This window comes from Gossypium hirsutum, chromosome A08, assembly GCF_007990345.1.
Source record: "Gossypium hirsutum isolate 1008001.06 chromosome A08, Gossypium_hirsutum_v2.1, whole genome shotgun sequence".
In the NCBI taxonomy this organism is placed as follows: domain Eukaryota; kingdom Viridiplantae; phylum Streptophyta; class Magnoliopsida; order Malvales; family Malvaceae; genus Gossypium; species Gossypium hirsutum.
Genome location: NC_053431.1, coordinates 14,401,595 through 14,417,128, shown reverse-complemented (window position 1 = coordinate 14,417,128; position 15,534 = coordinate 14,401,595). Strand labels below are relative to the sequence as shown.

At 37.9% G+C, this 15,534-nt stretch overlaps 1 protein-coding gene across 1 annotated transcript; it reads left to right on the top strand.

Moving 5' to 3' along the window:
* Positions 1-10,654: 10,654 nt before the first annotated feature.
* LOC121204995 (uncharacterized) lies at positions 10,655-11,317 on the top strand. Its single transcript, XM_041075922.1, has 3 exons — positions 10,655-10,751; positions 10,803-10,991; positions 11,034-11,317. Exons 1-3 carry the CDS (start codon positions 10,655-10,657, stop codon positions 11,315-11,317), a joined length of 570 nt encoding a protein of 189 aa, XP_040931856.1.
* The last annotated feature ends 4,217 nt before the right edge of the window (positions 11,318-15,534 follow it).

Below are 15,534 nucleotides of genomic sequence, written 5' to 3'. Positions count from 1 at the left end.
CTTATCACTATTTATCCCTTCTAGAATGACAGAATTCGGATACATACAAGACTATTCCAATTATTAGCATTAGAGTATTAGTCCATACTCTATCTACGATTATCTTTTTAATTTATCTTCGATGATGTTAGTCAAAGGCACTTAATTTAAGTTTGCTGATCCACCCCAATACAGAATAAAAATTACTCTTACAACCTCTATTTCGAGCCTATGGAAACCTAAAAGTTGTTCAAAAATAGGTAGGGACTAATTTGAAACAATTATATGAAATGATTACAAAAATTTTGATTTTAGGGGTCACACATCCGTGTGGCCAGGCCGTGTGCACCTAAAAGTACCTTAAAACTCAAGTTTACCATTTTCTACTTACTTCGGCACTAAACAACTCAATTACCAATTGTTTCACCTATTCAAAACATGATTAAACATGCCCCAAAAGACACCAAATTCATCACCTAATATGCCTAACCAATGTACCCTCATTTTATATGTTCGAATACATCAAAGACACATCAAACATTCAAGACCTTCATTCATATCACATTTACCATAATTGTACTATCACTTAGCTATTTAAACTACCAAACTTTAAACTATCACATACCAAAATATAAACTAGGCTAACATACCAACATAGTCTCAACCACAACCATATACACATTTAAGCATCATTTCACTAGCAACTGAGATAACCACACCTTATAAACAATATCAACCAAAGACTTCCTAGGTACATGCCATTACGAAATGAAATATCACCACACTTGAGCTCGGGATTTGTGATTTGATGTTGAGTTAGTGATAAATTGAACAGTACTTAGCCTGTGCACGAAAAACAAAACCAGACGCTGAGCAAAACTTAGTGGTATTTCTATAATTCGAATAACATAAACTTGATATATGTATTTAAAATACAAAATGCAAAAAGTAAGCTATGTTCATGTGTTTCGATTCAATAGTATAATTTTTGCTCATTCCTTATTCACAACTACTAAGATTTTCACATGTTTAGATATATAAGTATATATATCAATGGCATTTCATTTAACATTTGAATACATCATCTCATGCAATTGCGTGATTCATATCTTTGATCAATACTTGAATTCATTCAAGTTTTACATCTCAATTCATCATTTCATATTTCATTTCTCATCTCATAATCATTTCTCATAATTGCCATTTCAATATTTTCTCATTTCATATTCATTTCTCATCTTTTCCATTTCAATATCAATCACATAAATTATTATTTTACTTTCCTTTATTAACACGATACGAACTCGGACGGATTCATGGATCTAACCAACACACCAATTTGGCACCCAATGCCTCATTGGATGAATCGAAAGTAATAACTACACCCAACGTTATATAAATTGACACCCAGTGTCTCATCAGTTAAATCGAAGCAAATTGGCACCTAGTGCCTCATCGACTCAAGATCGAAGTAATTCCTGAACTCTTCCTATCCTATGGCATGCAATTTATATCCGACTCAGCCCAATACAGTTAATAGGGATTCATTTCACTTTCCAATACAACCAATGTCTCAATTTCATGAATGTATACCATTACATATAAGCATATATTCAACTTGATAATAATCACATTTTTCTCAACATATATTCATAATATAAAAAATCATTTCATTTCATTTCAATTATGAATTTAATTCAATTCCAAAGTACCATATGCAAACAATTATATATGCAATAATCTACTATTTAATTTAAATTATAGAAACACAAACAGTGAATTTCGAGCTATTCGACGTCAATTTTATCCTTCCCCTTTTTACTCGAGGATTCCGATTTGATGTTAGCTACAAAATAAAACAATTAAATCACATTAACATTGCACATTTCAATTTCACATTAATTTTAAATTTTCACGCTATATTTTGCTTATTCTTCAATTTAGTCCCTAAACCGAGACTAATTTTAACCTTCACATTTAACTTCATATTTTTATACTAATTTCGCTCTAGATCACATTTAGCTTCCTCTTTTCCAATTCAAACCCGTAATTTTGAAATTTTCACAATTTAGTCCCTATTGCTCAAAATCAACAATTAATTCCACAACTTAGACATTTTCCATTACTAACTTAAAAATCTATCTATTCAATCCCTAATACTTAAACTATTCAACAACGGTAACATCTAAAATCTTGAACAATACTAAAATTACAACATGGATCGGGTAGCTCTAAGTATCCGGATTTGAAACACATAAAATTTACAAGAAAATGATTAAATTGCACTAACCGATTTTGGGTTTGAAAATTTAAAACTAAGGCCGAATGCTCCTCTCCTTTTCTTCAACTTTTCTAGGCTTGCATGTAAAAGAGAATGAAATTCTCTTTCATTCCACTATCAATAATGCTTCTTTTTAATATGTTTTAAATATTATTATTATAACATATATTATTATAACTTATATATATTAAGTTAACATAATATATATTATATATATGCACATATCATAAATGTTCATGACCGTCCACTTTAATTGAAACAAAGGTATAATTGCTTCTTCAGTCCCTTTAATTTATTTCAATCTATAATTCAACTTTTAACCCTTATGCATTTAGTCCCTATACCTTAATAACTCCTAATTTCGTGAAATTTACTATTCCAAAAATTAATTAGCTATTAAGCTAGCCTCGTAAATATTTAATAAAAATATTTACAGGTCCAATTTACGAAAATGGAGTCCTAAAAATACGTTTTCTAACACCCCTGACTGTCGGGTCATTACATATCAAATGTTGGTTAAACACTTGGATACCTAATGTTGGCCTATTAGTTGATAAAATATCATCCCATGGCAACCTTGAGAAGGATTGTCTTCTTAAAGATATGGTTACTAAAGATGGTAGTTAGAATTTGGAGGAATCCCCTCACCGACTTCTTATGTAGGGGTTGATAAAGTCATTTGGGAAAATTCATCCACAGGCTTATTTACCCTTAAAAGTGCCTATTGGAAGCTCTATGAGTCGACATGGAATCCAAAGGATGGGTTTGGTAGACTCCCTAAAAATTCAAAGGACCACAAATGGTGAGATTCTTTATATGGATGGTTCTTAAAGATCATCTCCTCACCAATGTGGAGCATGTTAGAAGAGAATTAGCAGATAATAGTGCATGTGGGATTTGTGGCCACAACTTTGAAGATGCATTACATGCTATTAGAGATTGTAACGTGGCTAAAGTTATTTTGGCTTAGGTGTTCTAGTGAATAAATAGGGACAAATTTTTTTTTGGAACTTTGAAGGAATGGTTTGTTGTAAATTTACACAACTATTTGAGGATTTTAATGGGTAAGGTGGACTGGCCATGTTTTTTTTTTGGCTTAATTGCATAGTGCTTGTGGAAAAATCATAACCTTCAAGAATTTCAAGGCGTTCCTTGAAGCATTGATGAAGTAATCAAAGGCTCTTTGTGTTGGGAAAAATAGTTTGCCTCTGTTCAAAAACCAAAAACAAGTAAAGGGATTATAACATTTTCTTCTTCAGTGTTGAAAATTAATTGGATCCAGATGTACACTGATAGAACTGTTAAAGTAGAATCTGGCCTTGCAACCGCAGGAGGATTCATGCATGATCGAAATGGGAAATGGATCTTAGGTTTCAATCAATATTTCGAAATATTCTCAGCCTTGGAAGCTGAATTATGGGCCATCTTCGACGGCTTCGCTCCTATCTTAAATTCGAGACATGAAAAAGTGTTGATTAATACGAACAATATGGAGGTAGCTCTAGCCATTTAGGAGAATTCTTCAAAGGATTCAAATTCTGCTTTGATCAGGCAAATTCAACAACTGTTGACAAAGATAGACCAATGGCAAATCCGACATATTTCGAGAGAAGAAAACAAAGTTGTAGACTATCTTACTAAAATGGCTTGTAATAATGATAATAATATGAAACTATTTGAACAACCTCCTAGTCACGTGTTAGTCTAGGTTAAGCTTCCTTAGTTATGTTTATTTTCACCAAAAAAAAAAACCAATAGTGCATGTACCTATTATATGCTTCTTAATTTGGTTGATTTTATTTCCACTTTATTTTTTTAACATAATTACCACTTTCTTTATCTGATGGAAATTCACTATATGAATTCTATTGCAGGTTTATAATAATTATCTCTCAATAATAGCATGTTATAAATTTATAGATAAAATCTTGGTAGATAAATAGGACTATTATAGAGAAAGTTGACTATATAGATGAGATTATAACATGAAAACGAAATATGTGAAAATTTAAAATGTTGTTACAAATAAATGTGGATGTCCATATTCTAACTAGAGGTGTGCAAGGACCGGGCTACCCGGCCCGACCCGAAAGCCCGCCCGAAATGTGGGAGGGTTTGGGCAAAAATATAGGCCCGAAAAATAGGCTTGGACAAAAAAATAAGGCCTGTTTAAAAAATGGGTCGGGCCTTGGGTAAGGTATTTTTAACCCGGGCCCGACTCGGCCCGACCCGAATCACTAAAGGACAAAAAAAAATCTGCATATTTTTTTTATTTTTGAATGTTATTTTCTTGTTGTTTTCTCCCTATTTTGCTACCATTTTACTATTATGTTGCTATTATTTTGTTGTTATTGTTTGGATATTGTATAAAATTTATTTTATTGTTAATTTTCTTATTATTTTAAAGGAATTTGTTAATTTTTTTTATTATTTTAGAAGCATTTGCTTGTTAAGTTGCATTTATCTTAGTGTTATTTAAGTCTACATATTTTTTAAAATTTATTTTTAATTTGTTGAGAAATATTTATTTTGATATTTTTTGTATTTTTGATGTATTATATATATTTAAAAATAATATAAAAAATTAATATGGGCGGGCCGGGTCGGGCCAGGGTTTTGGTATTTTTATTCGAGTCGGGCTTGGATAAAATTTTAGGCCCGGCCCGAGCCCAATAAATGGCATGATTTTTTAGTTTAGCCTGGCCCGAACCCGACCCGGCCCGGCCCATGAACACCTCTAATTCTAACCCCTCATGTATAAAGTAAAACCTCCCATTCATTATGCGAGTTGTTTAATGTGTTAATGAAGCACTTAAATAAGCTTCATTTATTGTATTGCATTGAATGTTAATTTACTTATAAATAGAACTCTTTTGTAATTGAAAAGGAGATACGAGCAAATTCTCTATTTACTTTAAGTGTTCTTTTATTTGATTATTTTGTAACATTTTATCAACACAAGCTTCTACAAGTTCATACTGAAGTTTACGTCATTTTGACTTTATATAATTTGCCCTTATAACTCCCGTTAAACTACATACAGTATACGTATTTTCATAATTCTTTTACTTTATTTTCTAGATGAAATATTTTCTTTGGGTAACATTTGCACATTTATTTTTACAACTCAAATGTTATAATGATAATTATATATACATGTTTTTTTTACTAAAAGAAATTTCAATTAATGTAATTTGTGTTAAGTTATTATTATGACTATTCCTATCTATGCCAATATCTGACATACATATTATTATTTAGCAAATTTGGTATATATAATTGAATTATTTTACGATTGAGAATGCTTATTATTTTACTGATATTTTTTTTTATTTTGATTCAAGTGATTATAATGTCAAATCTTGCCAAACTTGAATTTGCGGCCTTGAACATCTCAGGTAAGAATTATTTGTCATGGGTGTTAGATGCTGAAATTCACCTAGATGCTAAAGGTCTAGGAAATACTATATTAACAAATAAAAGAGCATCTAATCAAGACAAGGCAAAAGTAATGATTTTCATCCGTCATCATCAACATAAAGGATTGAAAGTGGAATATCTCACTGTGAAAGGCCCTTTTAAATTGTGGAAAAATTTGAAAGAACGATTTGACCATCAGAAAATGGTGATACTACCTAAAGCTCATTATGATTGGATGTACTTACAGTTGTAAGATTTTAAGACTATAAGTGAATACAATTTAAAACTTTTGAAAATTAGTTCTCAACTAAAATTATGTGGAGAAAACATAACTAATGAAGACTTGTTAGAGAAAACATTTTCAACCATTCATGCTACAAATGTGCTCCTGTAGCAACAATACAGTGAAAAAGTTTTAAAAAGTATTCTAAATTGATTTCATGTCTTTTGGTGGCTGAACAAAATCATGAGTTGTTGATGGAAAATCATTGAATTCATCCCCATTGGTTCTTCACTATTCCCAGAAGTGAATGTAGCAGTACAAAATAATTATGAAAACTAAAAATATAGAGGTCGTGGCTGTGGTCGTGGACGTAGTAGGGGACGTGGTGGAGGACATACTAGTAATCGTTTTCATGGTGGTCATAACAATGATAATTCTAACCACCAAAAAAATAATAATGATGAAAGATAAGAAAGAAGTGGTCAAAATAATTGTAACACCCCTAACCCGTATCTATCGTCGGAATAGGGTTTCAGAGTATTACCAGAACTTTCAGAACATTTTACAATTAATTTATGTAAATTACTATTCATTAACTGATATAACTCAAAACATCCCCTAATTGGACCCTCGAGGCTCAATACGAGCATTAGAATCGAGTCGGGACTTAATTTGGAACTCTAAGAATTTTTCACGAAATTACAAAAAATTTCCAAGGTGTAAGGCAGTGTTCGACCCCGTGTAACTCTTTGACTTGTGCACATGGCCACGCCACACGCCCGTGTGCTAGGTTGTGTGGTCAATTAATTCTTTTTGAAATTAGGTGCAGGTTTCACACGGCCAAGACACACGCCTGTGTTCTAGGCTGTGTAGCACACATGGCTGAGAGACACGCTTGTGTCTTTGCCCGTGTGCTTAATTCTGAGCATTTTTTCTCAAAATTAAGGTGTAGGGGACACACGGCCTAACCACACGCCCATGTACCAGGCCGTGTGTAACGCCCTAAAAATTTATGGCTTGTAATTTTACCAGTTTTAGCACAAATTTCCTATTTGTTTTAAAGATTAGTTGTTGTGGGTGTGTTTGGGGGTGTTTGGGAGGTCCTGGGTTCAAGTTTCAGCTTTTGTAGCATCTTTGCTTTTGCTCTTAAAAGAACCTAAACGCTGGCACTTGGGCCTTTTAAGTTAACACGGTTGGTTGATGTCACAGAAAAAGCTTTGTCGCTTAGTGGCAAGTGGCGTGTGGAGCATCTGAGGAGGCATGAATTCGAATCCCATGGAAAGCAAAGGAGTATTTATTTTTGCTAGAAGGGGGCGGCAAGAGTTTGAAGTGGATTCGAACTCTGCTGTGTGAGAGTTTGAAATCGTCTTGGGAGTGGATCATGGAGAGATAATGAGAGGATTATGTGGAGGAAATCATGGAGATTATCATGAAATTTGAATTGGGAAGGAGGTTGTAGCCGAATAGGTGTGTGTGAGGGGGCAAATTCGACTAAAGGGTATGGAGAGTGCATTTTCAGCATTTGGGTAGAGAGTAGGTCCCAAACCTTTCTTTTCTTATTATTCTTTTTGCTCGTTTTGGACATTTTGGATATCACTCTCCTTTGCAGACTTCTTTGTGTGCCTGTCGGGTAGAGCCGAAATCTTTGTTTCATTTTGTGCCGATTGGTAAAACCTTTTGTTTGCTTTCTTACTTTTCTCTTCAAAATCCCTGACTGAACACTATCTTAGCTCACACTCAACACTGTGCCAAAATCCTCTTCTCCCTCATCTTACTCGCAAACCTTTCTTCTTTCATCACACCTTTGTACCGTCTTTACCCTTAAAACTTTGGCCGAACACCATTTTCAATTGGGTTGATTTTGTGAAAGCCGAATACCCCTTCTCTATGCAGAATCTTTTCTTATCTCTTTTAGTCATCTTTTTAAATCCTTGTGATTACTCGGTTAGTTTGATTGAGCGAGTTCAGTGCCTCTCTTCTAGTGGTAAGTATATCGCATGATGACTGTTAACCATGTTTTCTTATTTTCTCTAGCCGAATATCCCTTTTTCATAGTTCTCTGTATTTATCGAGTGGTGACTCCTTTTTCTATGTTGTATGTTCATGGGGTTCAGTTATCACTGAGGAACGAAGGGCGCAGAGCGTTATTGGGCCATCAGAACCCCGTCTTCCAACGCTTGGGTAAGCTGATTACTCTTTATCTTCTTAAGTGTGCTGTCTTTAGGGGCAGCAATTTACTTTTAATTAGTTTTATCTGTTAAGTGATCGTGTGTGCAGTTAAGGGCCGAGTTGCGCGAGATCAACCCTAACTAACCTAGACATCGTTGGCCACTTTCTCTTCGATCAAGGTAAGTAGAGGAGTTGGGTTAAGGGTAGTTGTTGCGTTGGAATGTAGTAGAGACTAACTAAATGTTGGGTTGATTGTAGGCCTTGGGCTCGTAGGGGATTCTATCACTTCCGTGAATCAAGGTGTGTAGTCGTACACCCAACCTTACTCTGTGTTCAATAATGAATGTAGGTGTGTAACCGTACACCATTCTGTAACTGACCAAAAGCCAAAAGGTGTGTACTCACCCCACTGCTAGCCAGGAATCGGCAAAAGCCGAAAAGCTAAAACTTTGGCATTTGTGATTACGCGAGCGTACAAACTCTCGCCAGGTGAATCAAGACTGTAGAGGCCACTGCAAGCGCTCTCGTGGGCTTAGGTTATCATGGGACTCTATGGGTCGAAGTAGTGTGGGCCCGATGGGCTCGAGGGCCCACGCGTAATAAAATTCACAAAAGATGATAAATATTGGACTGGGCTATGAAATTCGCATAACCATTGTTAGATTTAGGCTAAAAAGGGCTACGTGAGTTTGTGGGCCACTTGGGCCGAGTAGTGGGCCTTAGGCCGATTTACACTGTTTTAGCCACACGGGTTGTCTGAGTCATTCGTGATGACTGTAGACCTTCTGAAGGGTCGTTATCTGTACTAAGGTCCTAAAATTAGTTAAATGACCGAAATATCCCTGAGGGGTAAAATTTATGACTTACCCCTAACTGATGGTATGACCTTTATAATGCTAGCGGTAGGTTATTTAATGTGTGAATGACATTTACATGATTGGTTATGAGTATGATATACTGCATACACGTATTATTTATGACACGACATCTGCATGGGGTGGGTTATGATATGGAGGAAGTACTGTACTCGTGACTATGTCCCATATGCTATTACTAGTGGCTTGCCACACTTACTGTTACTGGCAGCTACGCTGCGTTATTATTATTACTGGTAGCTTTTTTGCGATATTAGTGTGCTAGTTGGGTGGGTCGATTGATATCCCCACTGGTGTGCTGGTTCGTACGGGTGGTGTGCTGGATGGTTATAGGATGGGTTGCATTTTGCACTGTACTGATACTGAATAGGGCTTTGGCCCAAACTGTACTGGTACTGAATAGGGCTTTGGCGCAGACTGTATTGATTCTATGTTATTCACTGTTTGTTTGTTATGGGGATTACACACTGAGTTTTCATAAACTCACCCTGTTTCTAACTGTGTAGGTAACCCCTAAGCTTAGATGGTTTGGAGTTGCGAGGGACTCGGAGATGGCCACATTACTGCTTCTATTTCTTTTATTTGCAATTAGATTTTGTTTTGGGTTTTAATTTATGTAATAAAGCCGTTGGTGGGTTTTAAGTTTTAATTTGGATTTTGATTTCTTATGCAAAACTGCTAGTCTAGAAAAACACGAGTTTTCAAAATAGCACGATTTTCTAAAGAACACGAGCTTTCAACAACAAATTTTTTAAAATGTTTTCGCGGTTTAAATTGAAGTAATATACCAAAGGCAAACAAATTGGTAAACGTTTTGACGAGAAATTTCGTTAAACAATAATAAAAGGATTTAGATCCAGTAACGGATTCTTACCGAAAAGATCAATTTTTGAAAAATACTTTTTTGTGACACACCAGATTCGGCCATAACGTCTAGGCCGGGTTTTGGGTGTTACATTTAGTGGTATCAGAGCCAGGTTACAAAACTCGACTGTGGTGTGGGTAGTCTAAAAAAAGAGGATTCTCTAAAATTCGATTTTGAAATTTATCAACGAAACTTGACTTATTTTTGAAATGATGTTACTGAAAGTGTGGCAGACCGAGTCTCCGGTGCCAAATCTGTAAGTTCTCTGCTAGTATCTATTGTTTTAAGTTGTAAATGTGATGCTGGAAAATTGTTATAGTTGGTAGCATTAAATCTCTAGTTAGAGCAAACTGAGACTGTAGAAGACCGATATTGGTAGCGGGATGTCGATCTGTGAAAACAAAACTCTAAATATTGTTTATCATAAAATATCTTTTAATAATAAACTGAAATTATAAACTGATAGCATAAAACTTTTAAATACAGATAAAGCGAATATCGATATGAGCACTAGAGATACTCGTGGAAGGGGCACGCAAGGCCGTGGTAGAGGCCGGGGTGGTGCTAGGGCTGGATCTTCAGCGTCGGGTCACATGCCTGCTAGGGAGACACCAGCTTCACCGGTAACTGAGGCTGGGTCTCATGATTGGGCAATTGGGGATGATGCCTTATCTCAGGCGATGCTGCGAGTTCTTGAAAGGATCGCTGGAGTAAGTATGGGATCAGTGGCCCGGGGATCAATTTCTGAGCGACTCCGATCCAATGGGGCAGAGATTTTTAGGGGCGTTTCTGGTGTAGCCCCGAATGTGGCAGAATATTAGCTAGAGGCTACGGAGCGGGTAATGGATGATCTTGACTGTACTATGGAACAGAAATTGAAAGGGGCAGTATCGTTAATGCGAGATGAGGTTTATCAATGGTGGCTTACTATGAGGGAAGGTACACAAGCTGACCGTCTGACATAAGATTTTTTTAAGGCATCCTTTCAAGGGAAGTATGTGGGCGCGAGTTATGTGGACGCCCGAAGGAAGGAATTTCTGAACTTGACCCAAGGGAATAGGACTGTGGCGGAATATGAGGTGGAGTTCGTGCGGTTGAGTCGTTATGCTTGTTGGATAGTAGCAACTGAGTACGAACGCTGTGTGCGTTTCGAGGACGGTCTTCGTGATGAGTTGAGAGGTTTAATAGCTCCACAAAGGGAGTGAGACTTTGCTGCTGTAGTGGAGAAAACAAAGATTGCTGAGGATGTGAAGCGCTCAGAGTGCCAAAATCATGAGAAAGATAGGGGCAGAGGTAAAAGGGACTTTGGGTCCTCTGGTTCTGTGGGTAGGCCTGTTAAGAGCACTAAGTTTGATGGGCCAGTTCGAGTTGGAGATCCTGTTGTTGTTGCAAGACCGCAGCCTTGTGCTGAATGTGGAAGATCTCATTTGGGTGATTGTTGGAAAAAGATTGGGGCATGCTTTAGGTGTGGGTCCTTAGATCATCAGGTAAGGAATTGTCCTTAGAGACCCACTCAGATGCAAGTTACAGGACAAGGTCATGTTCAGCCAGTGAGAGGTGGTCAGGCACTGAGGGGTCGTGGACAGGCTAGAGGAGGAAATGGGTTTGGACGTGGTCGTGGAGCACTGGGTAGAGGCACTGGTAATACTAAGGTGAGACAACCAGCCTTGGTTTATGCTGTTCGTCACCGAGAAGATGGTGACACCCTTAACGCCGTAACTGGTACGATCTTTATTTATAAATTACCACATTTTACCTTAATTGATGTTGGATCTACGCATTCATATGTTGCGTGTACTGTGTCCCGGATGTTGAGTATTCAGTCTGAGAGCACTGCTAGTGAAATAACGGTGGTGAATCCACTAGGGCAATCGGTTAGGGTGGATAAGTTATTTAAGGACGTGCCTTTGGAAGTTCAAGGGGTCGTTTTTCTTGCAAATTTAATGGAACTGCTATTCGGGGAGTTTGATATTATTTTAGGCATGGATTGGCTAGTGAAGCATCGTGCAAAGTTGGATTGTGCTGCTAAGTGGTTGGTGTTGAGAACTGCGGAGGATGAGGAGGTGGCCATAATAGGGGAGCGAAGAGATTATTTGTCTAATGTGATATCGGCGTTAAGAGCCGAGAAGTTGGTTCGCAAAGGTTGTGAGGCTTTCCTGGCATATGTTAGCAATTCTGAGACTAAAAGTCTTTCTGTTGAGGATGTTAGAACTGTTAAGGAGTTTTTGGATGTTTTTCCAGAAGAGCTTCCGGGCTTGCCTCCAGACCGTGAGGTCGAATTCGGAATTGAGCTTCTACCAGGAACAGCTCCAGTGTCTACCACCCTATATAGGATGGCACCAAAGGAGCTAGTAGAGTTAAAGGCTCAAATTCAAGAGCTGTTAGACCGAGGGTTCATTCGACCGAGTGTGTCTCCGTGGGGAGCACCAGTATTGTTTGTGAGGAAAAAGGATGGGTCCATGCGCATGTGCATTAACTATCGTCAACTGAATAAGCTGACCATCAAGAATAAGTACCTATTGCCGAGAATTGATGATCTATTTGATCAGTTACGAGGAGCTCCTGTGTTCTCCAAATAGATCTTCGATCTGGGTACCATCAGCTAAAGGTTAAAGAAGCTGATGTGTATAAGACAACATTTAGGACTCGTTATGGTCATTACGATTTCCTAGAGATGCCGTTTGGGTTAACAAATGCACCAGCTGCGTTCATAGACATGATGAACTGAGTATTTCAACCCCATTTGGATCAGTACATAGTAGTGTTTATAGACGATATATTGGTGTATTCAGGAAATGAGGAGGAGCATGATGAACACTTGCGGATTGTCCTTCAAATTTTGAGACAGAAGCAGTTGTACACAAAATTCAACAAGTGTGAGTTTTGGTTGCAAGAGGTGACATTTTTGGGTCATGTGGTGTCTGCTGAGAGGATTAAAGTTGATCCTCGGAAAATTGAAGTTGTATTGGGTTAGAAGCCACCAAAAACTGTATATGAAATTTGAAGTTTCCTAGGTTTAGCGGGGTATTACAGACATTTTGTGGAAGGGTTTTCAGTGATAGCTACACCTTTGACTAAGTTATTGCGTAAAGGGGTGTCGTTTGTCGGACCGATAAACATCAAGAGAGTTTTGAGAAATTGAAGAAAGCCTTAACTGAGGCTCCTGTTTTGATACAGTCAGAGTCTGGGAAGGAATTTACTATTTACAGTGATGCGTCACACGTTAGATTGGGGTGTGTGTTAATGCAAGAAGGGAATGTGGTTGCTTATGCGTCACGGCAGCTTAAACCTCATGAGGCGAATTATCCTACTCATGATTTGGAGTTAACAGCGGTGGTGTTTGCACTAAAAATTTGGAGGCATTATTTGTATGGGGAAAGAACGATTATTTATACGGACCATGAAAGCCTCAAGTATCTCCTTACTCAGAAGGAGTTGAACCTTAGGCAACGAAGGTGGATTGAGTTGCTTAAATATTACGATTGTTCAATTGAGTACCACCTAGGCAAGGCTAATGTGGTAGCTGACGCACTGAGCCGTAGAGTTGTCTCTGATTTAAGAGCATTGTTTGCTCGTCTTAGCCTGTTCGATGATGGTAGCTTGTTAGCTGGACTGCAAGTGAGACTGACTTGGACTGATCAAATTAAGGAGAAACAGTTGTTGGATGAGTCGCTAGTTCTTCTTTTTCAGCAAATAGAAAAAGGTGAGACTTCAGATTTTGGACTGAATGAAGAAGGGGTGTTATGTTTCCGTGGCAGAGTGTGTATACCTAATGATTCTGGTCTGAGGCAGTCTATTTTACGTAAGGTGCATGGTAGCCCTTATGCCATGCATCCTGGTGGGAACAAGTTATATCGAGATCTTTGTGAGTTGTATTGGTGGCCTGGGTTAAAACGCGAAGTTACCGATTATGTAAGTAAGTGCTTGACGTGCCAGCAGGTTAAGGCTGAGCATCAGTTACCTTCTAGGTTACTGCAGCAAGTTAAGATCCCACTCTGGAAGTGGGAGAGGATGACCATGGATTTTGTGAGTGGGTTACCCTTGACACCTTCTAAGAAGGATTCGGTTTGGGTGATTGTAGACCGACTGACTAAGCTTGCTCATTTTATACCGGTCCACATTTGATTATTTGTTATAGAAGTTAGCCAAGTTATATGTGGCTGAGATTGTAAGACTGCATGGTGTGTCGGTTTCTATCATATCTGACAGGGATCCTTGGTTCACATATCGGTTCTGGAAGAAATTACACGAGGCTTTGGGTACACGACTGGATTTTAGTACTGCGTTTCATCCTCATACGGATGGACAATCTGAGAGTAATTCAGATATTGGAAGACATGTTAAGGAGTTATGTATTGGATTTCAGGGGCAGCTGGGAGGATTATTTGCCTTTGGCAAAATTTGCGTATAGCAACAGCTACCAGTCTAGTATTCGTATGGCACCGTACGAAGCGTTATATGGTTGTAGGTGTCGTACTCCTACTTGTTGGACTGAACTGGGTGAGCGGCGAATTCTGGGGCCAGAGTTAATTGCTGATATAGAAGACAAGGTAAAACTGATCTGAGATTGGTTGAAAGAAGCGTTTGATAAGCAAAAGTCCTATGCAGACTTAAGACGTAAAGAGATCGAGTACTCTGTGAGGGACTATGTCATCCTTAAGGTATCACCGTGGAAGAAAATTATGAGGTTTGGACGAAAGGGCAAGCTGAGCCCTAGATTTATTGGGTCTTATCAGATACTTAAGCGTGTGGGACCGGTTGTGTATCAACTTGAGTTGCTTCCAGAGCTAGAAAGAATTAACCATGTGTTTCACGTTTCCATGCTTAGGTGGTACCATTCTGATCCCTCACACGTCGTGCCTATTGAGGAAATTGAAGTTAGGCCTGATCTAACTGTGGAGGAGGAACCAGTGTAGATTTTGGAATGTGACATTAAAGTGTTGAGGAAAAAATTTGTTCCGTTGGTCAAGGTGCTTTGGCACAATCACAGCATAGAGGAGGCCACGTGGGAACCAGAAAAAGTGATGCGACATCAATACCCTCATCTTTTTTTGATCAGGTAAATTTCGAGGCCGAAATTTCTTTAAGGGGGTAGAGTTGTAATGCCCTAAAAATTTAGGGTTTGTAATTTTTCCGACTTTAGCACAAATTTCCTGTTTGTTTTAAAGATTAGTTGTTTTGGGTGTGTTTGGGGGTGTTTGGGAGGTCCTGGGTTCAAGTTCTGGCTTTTCCATCATCTTTTTTTTTCCTCTTAAAAGAACCTAAACACTGGCACTTGGGCCTTATAAGTTAATGTGGTTGGTTGATGTCACAGAAAAAGCCTTGTGGCTTAGTGGCAAGTGGCGTGTGGAGCATCTGAGGAGGCATGGGTTCGAATCCCATGGCAAGCAAAAGAGTATTTATTTTTGCTAGAAGTCGGCGGCAAGACTTTGCTAGAAGGAGTATTTATTTTTGCTAGAAGTGGATTCAAACTTAGCTCGGTTGGAGTGATCATCTGTCTGACAAAACATTTTATATCTCGGTCGAGAGTCATCACACTGTCATAGTTCAATATGGCATGTATAGCTAGACTCTTACTCATACTAAATATTCTGAGAACCGATTAAACCTTTACTTTGATACCAATAAATGTAACACCCCTTACCCGAGACGTCGTCGGAGTCGAGCACGAGGCGTTACCTGACTTAACTTACTAATTTGGGGTAAAAAAATTACTTTTAAA

Coding starts and splice junctions, on each gene's coding strand:
- LOC121204995 (XM_041075922.1), top strand. CDS start 10,655: ATGGATGATCTTGACTGTACTATGGAACAGAAATTGAAAGGGGCAGTA. Junction 10,752..10,802: donor GTGGCTTACTATGAGGGAAG/GTACACAAGCTG, acceptor CATCCTTTCAAG/GGAAGTATGTGGGCGCGAGT. Junction 10,992..11,033: donor TCTTCGTGATGAGTTGAGAG/GTTTAATAGCTC, acceptor TTGCTGCTGTAG/TGGAGAAAACAAAGATTGCT.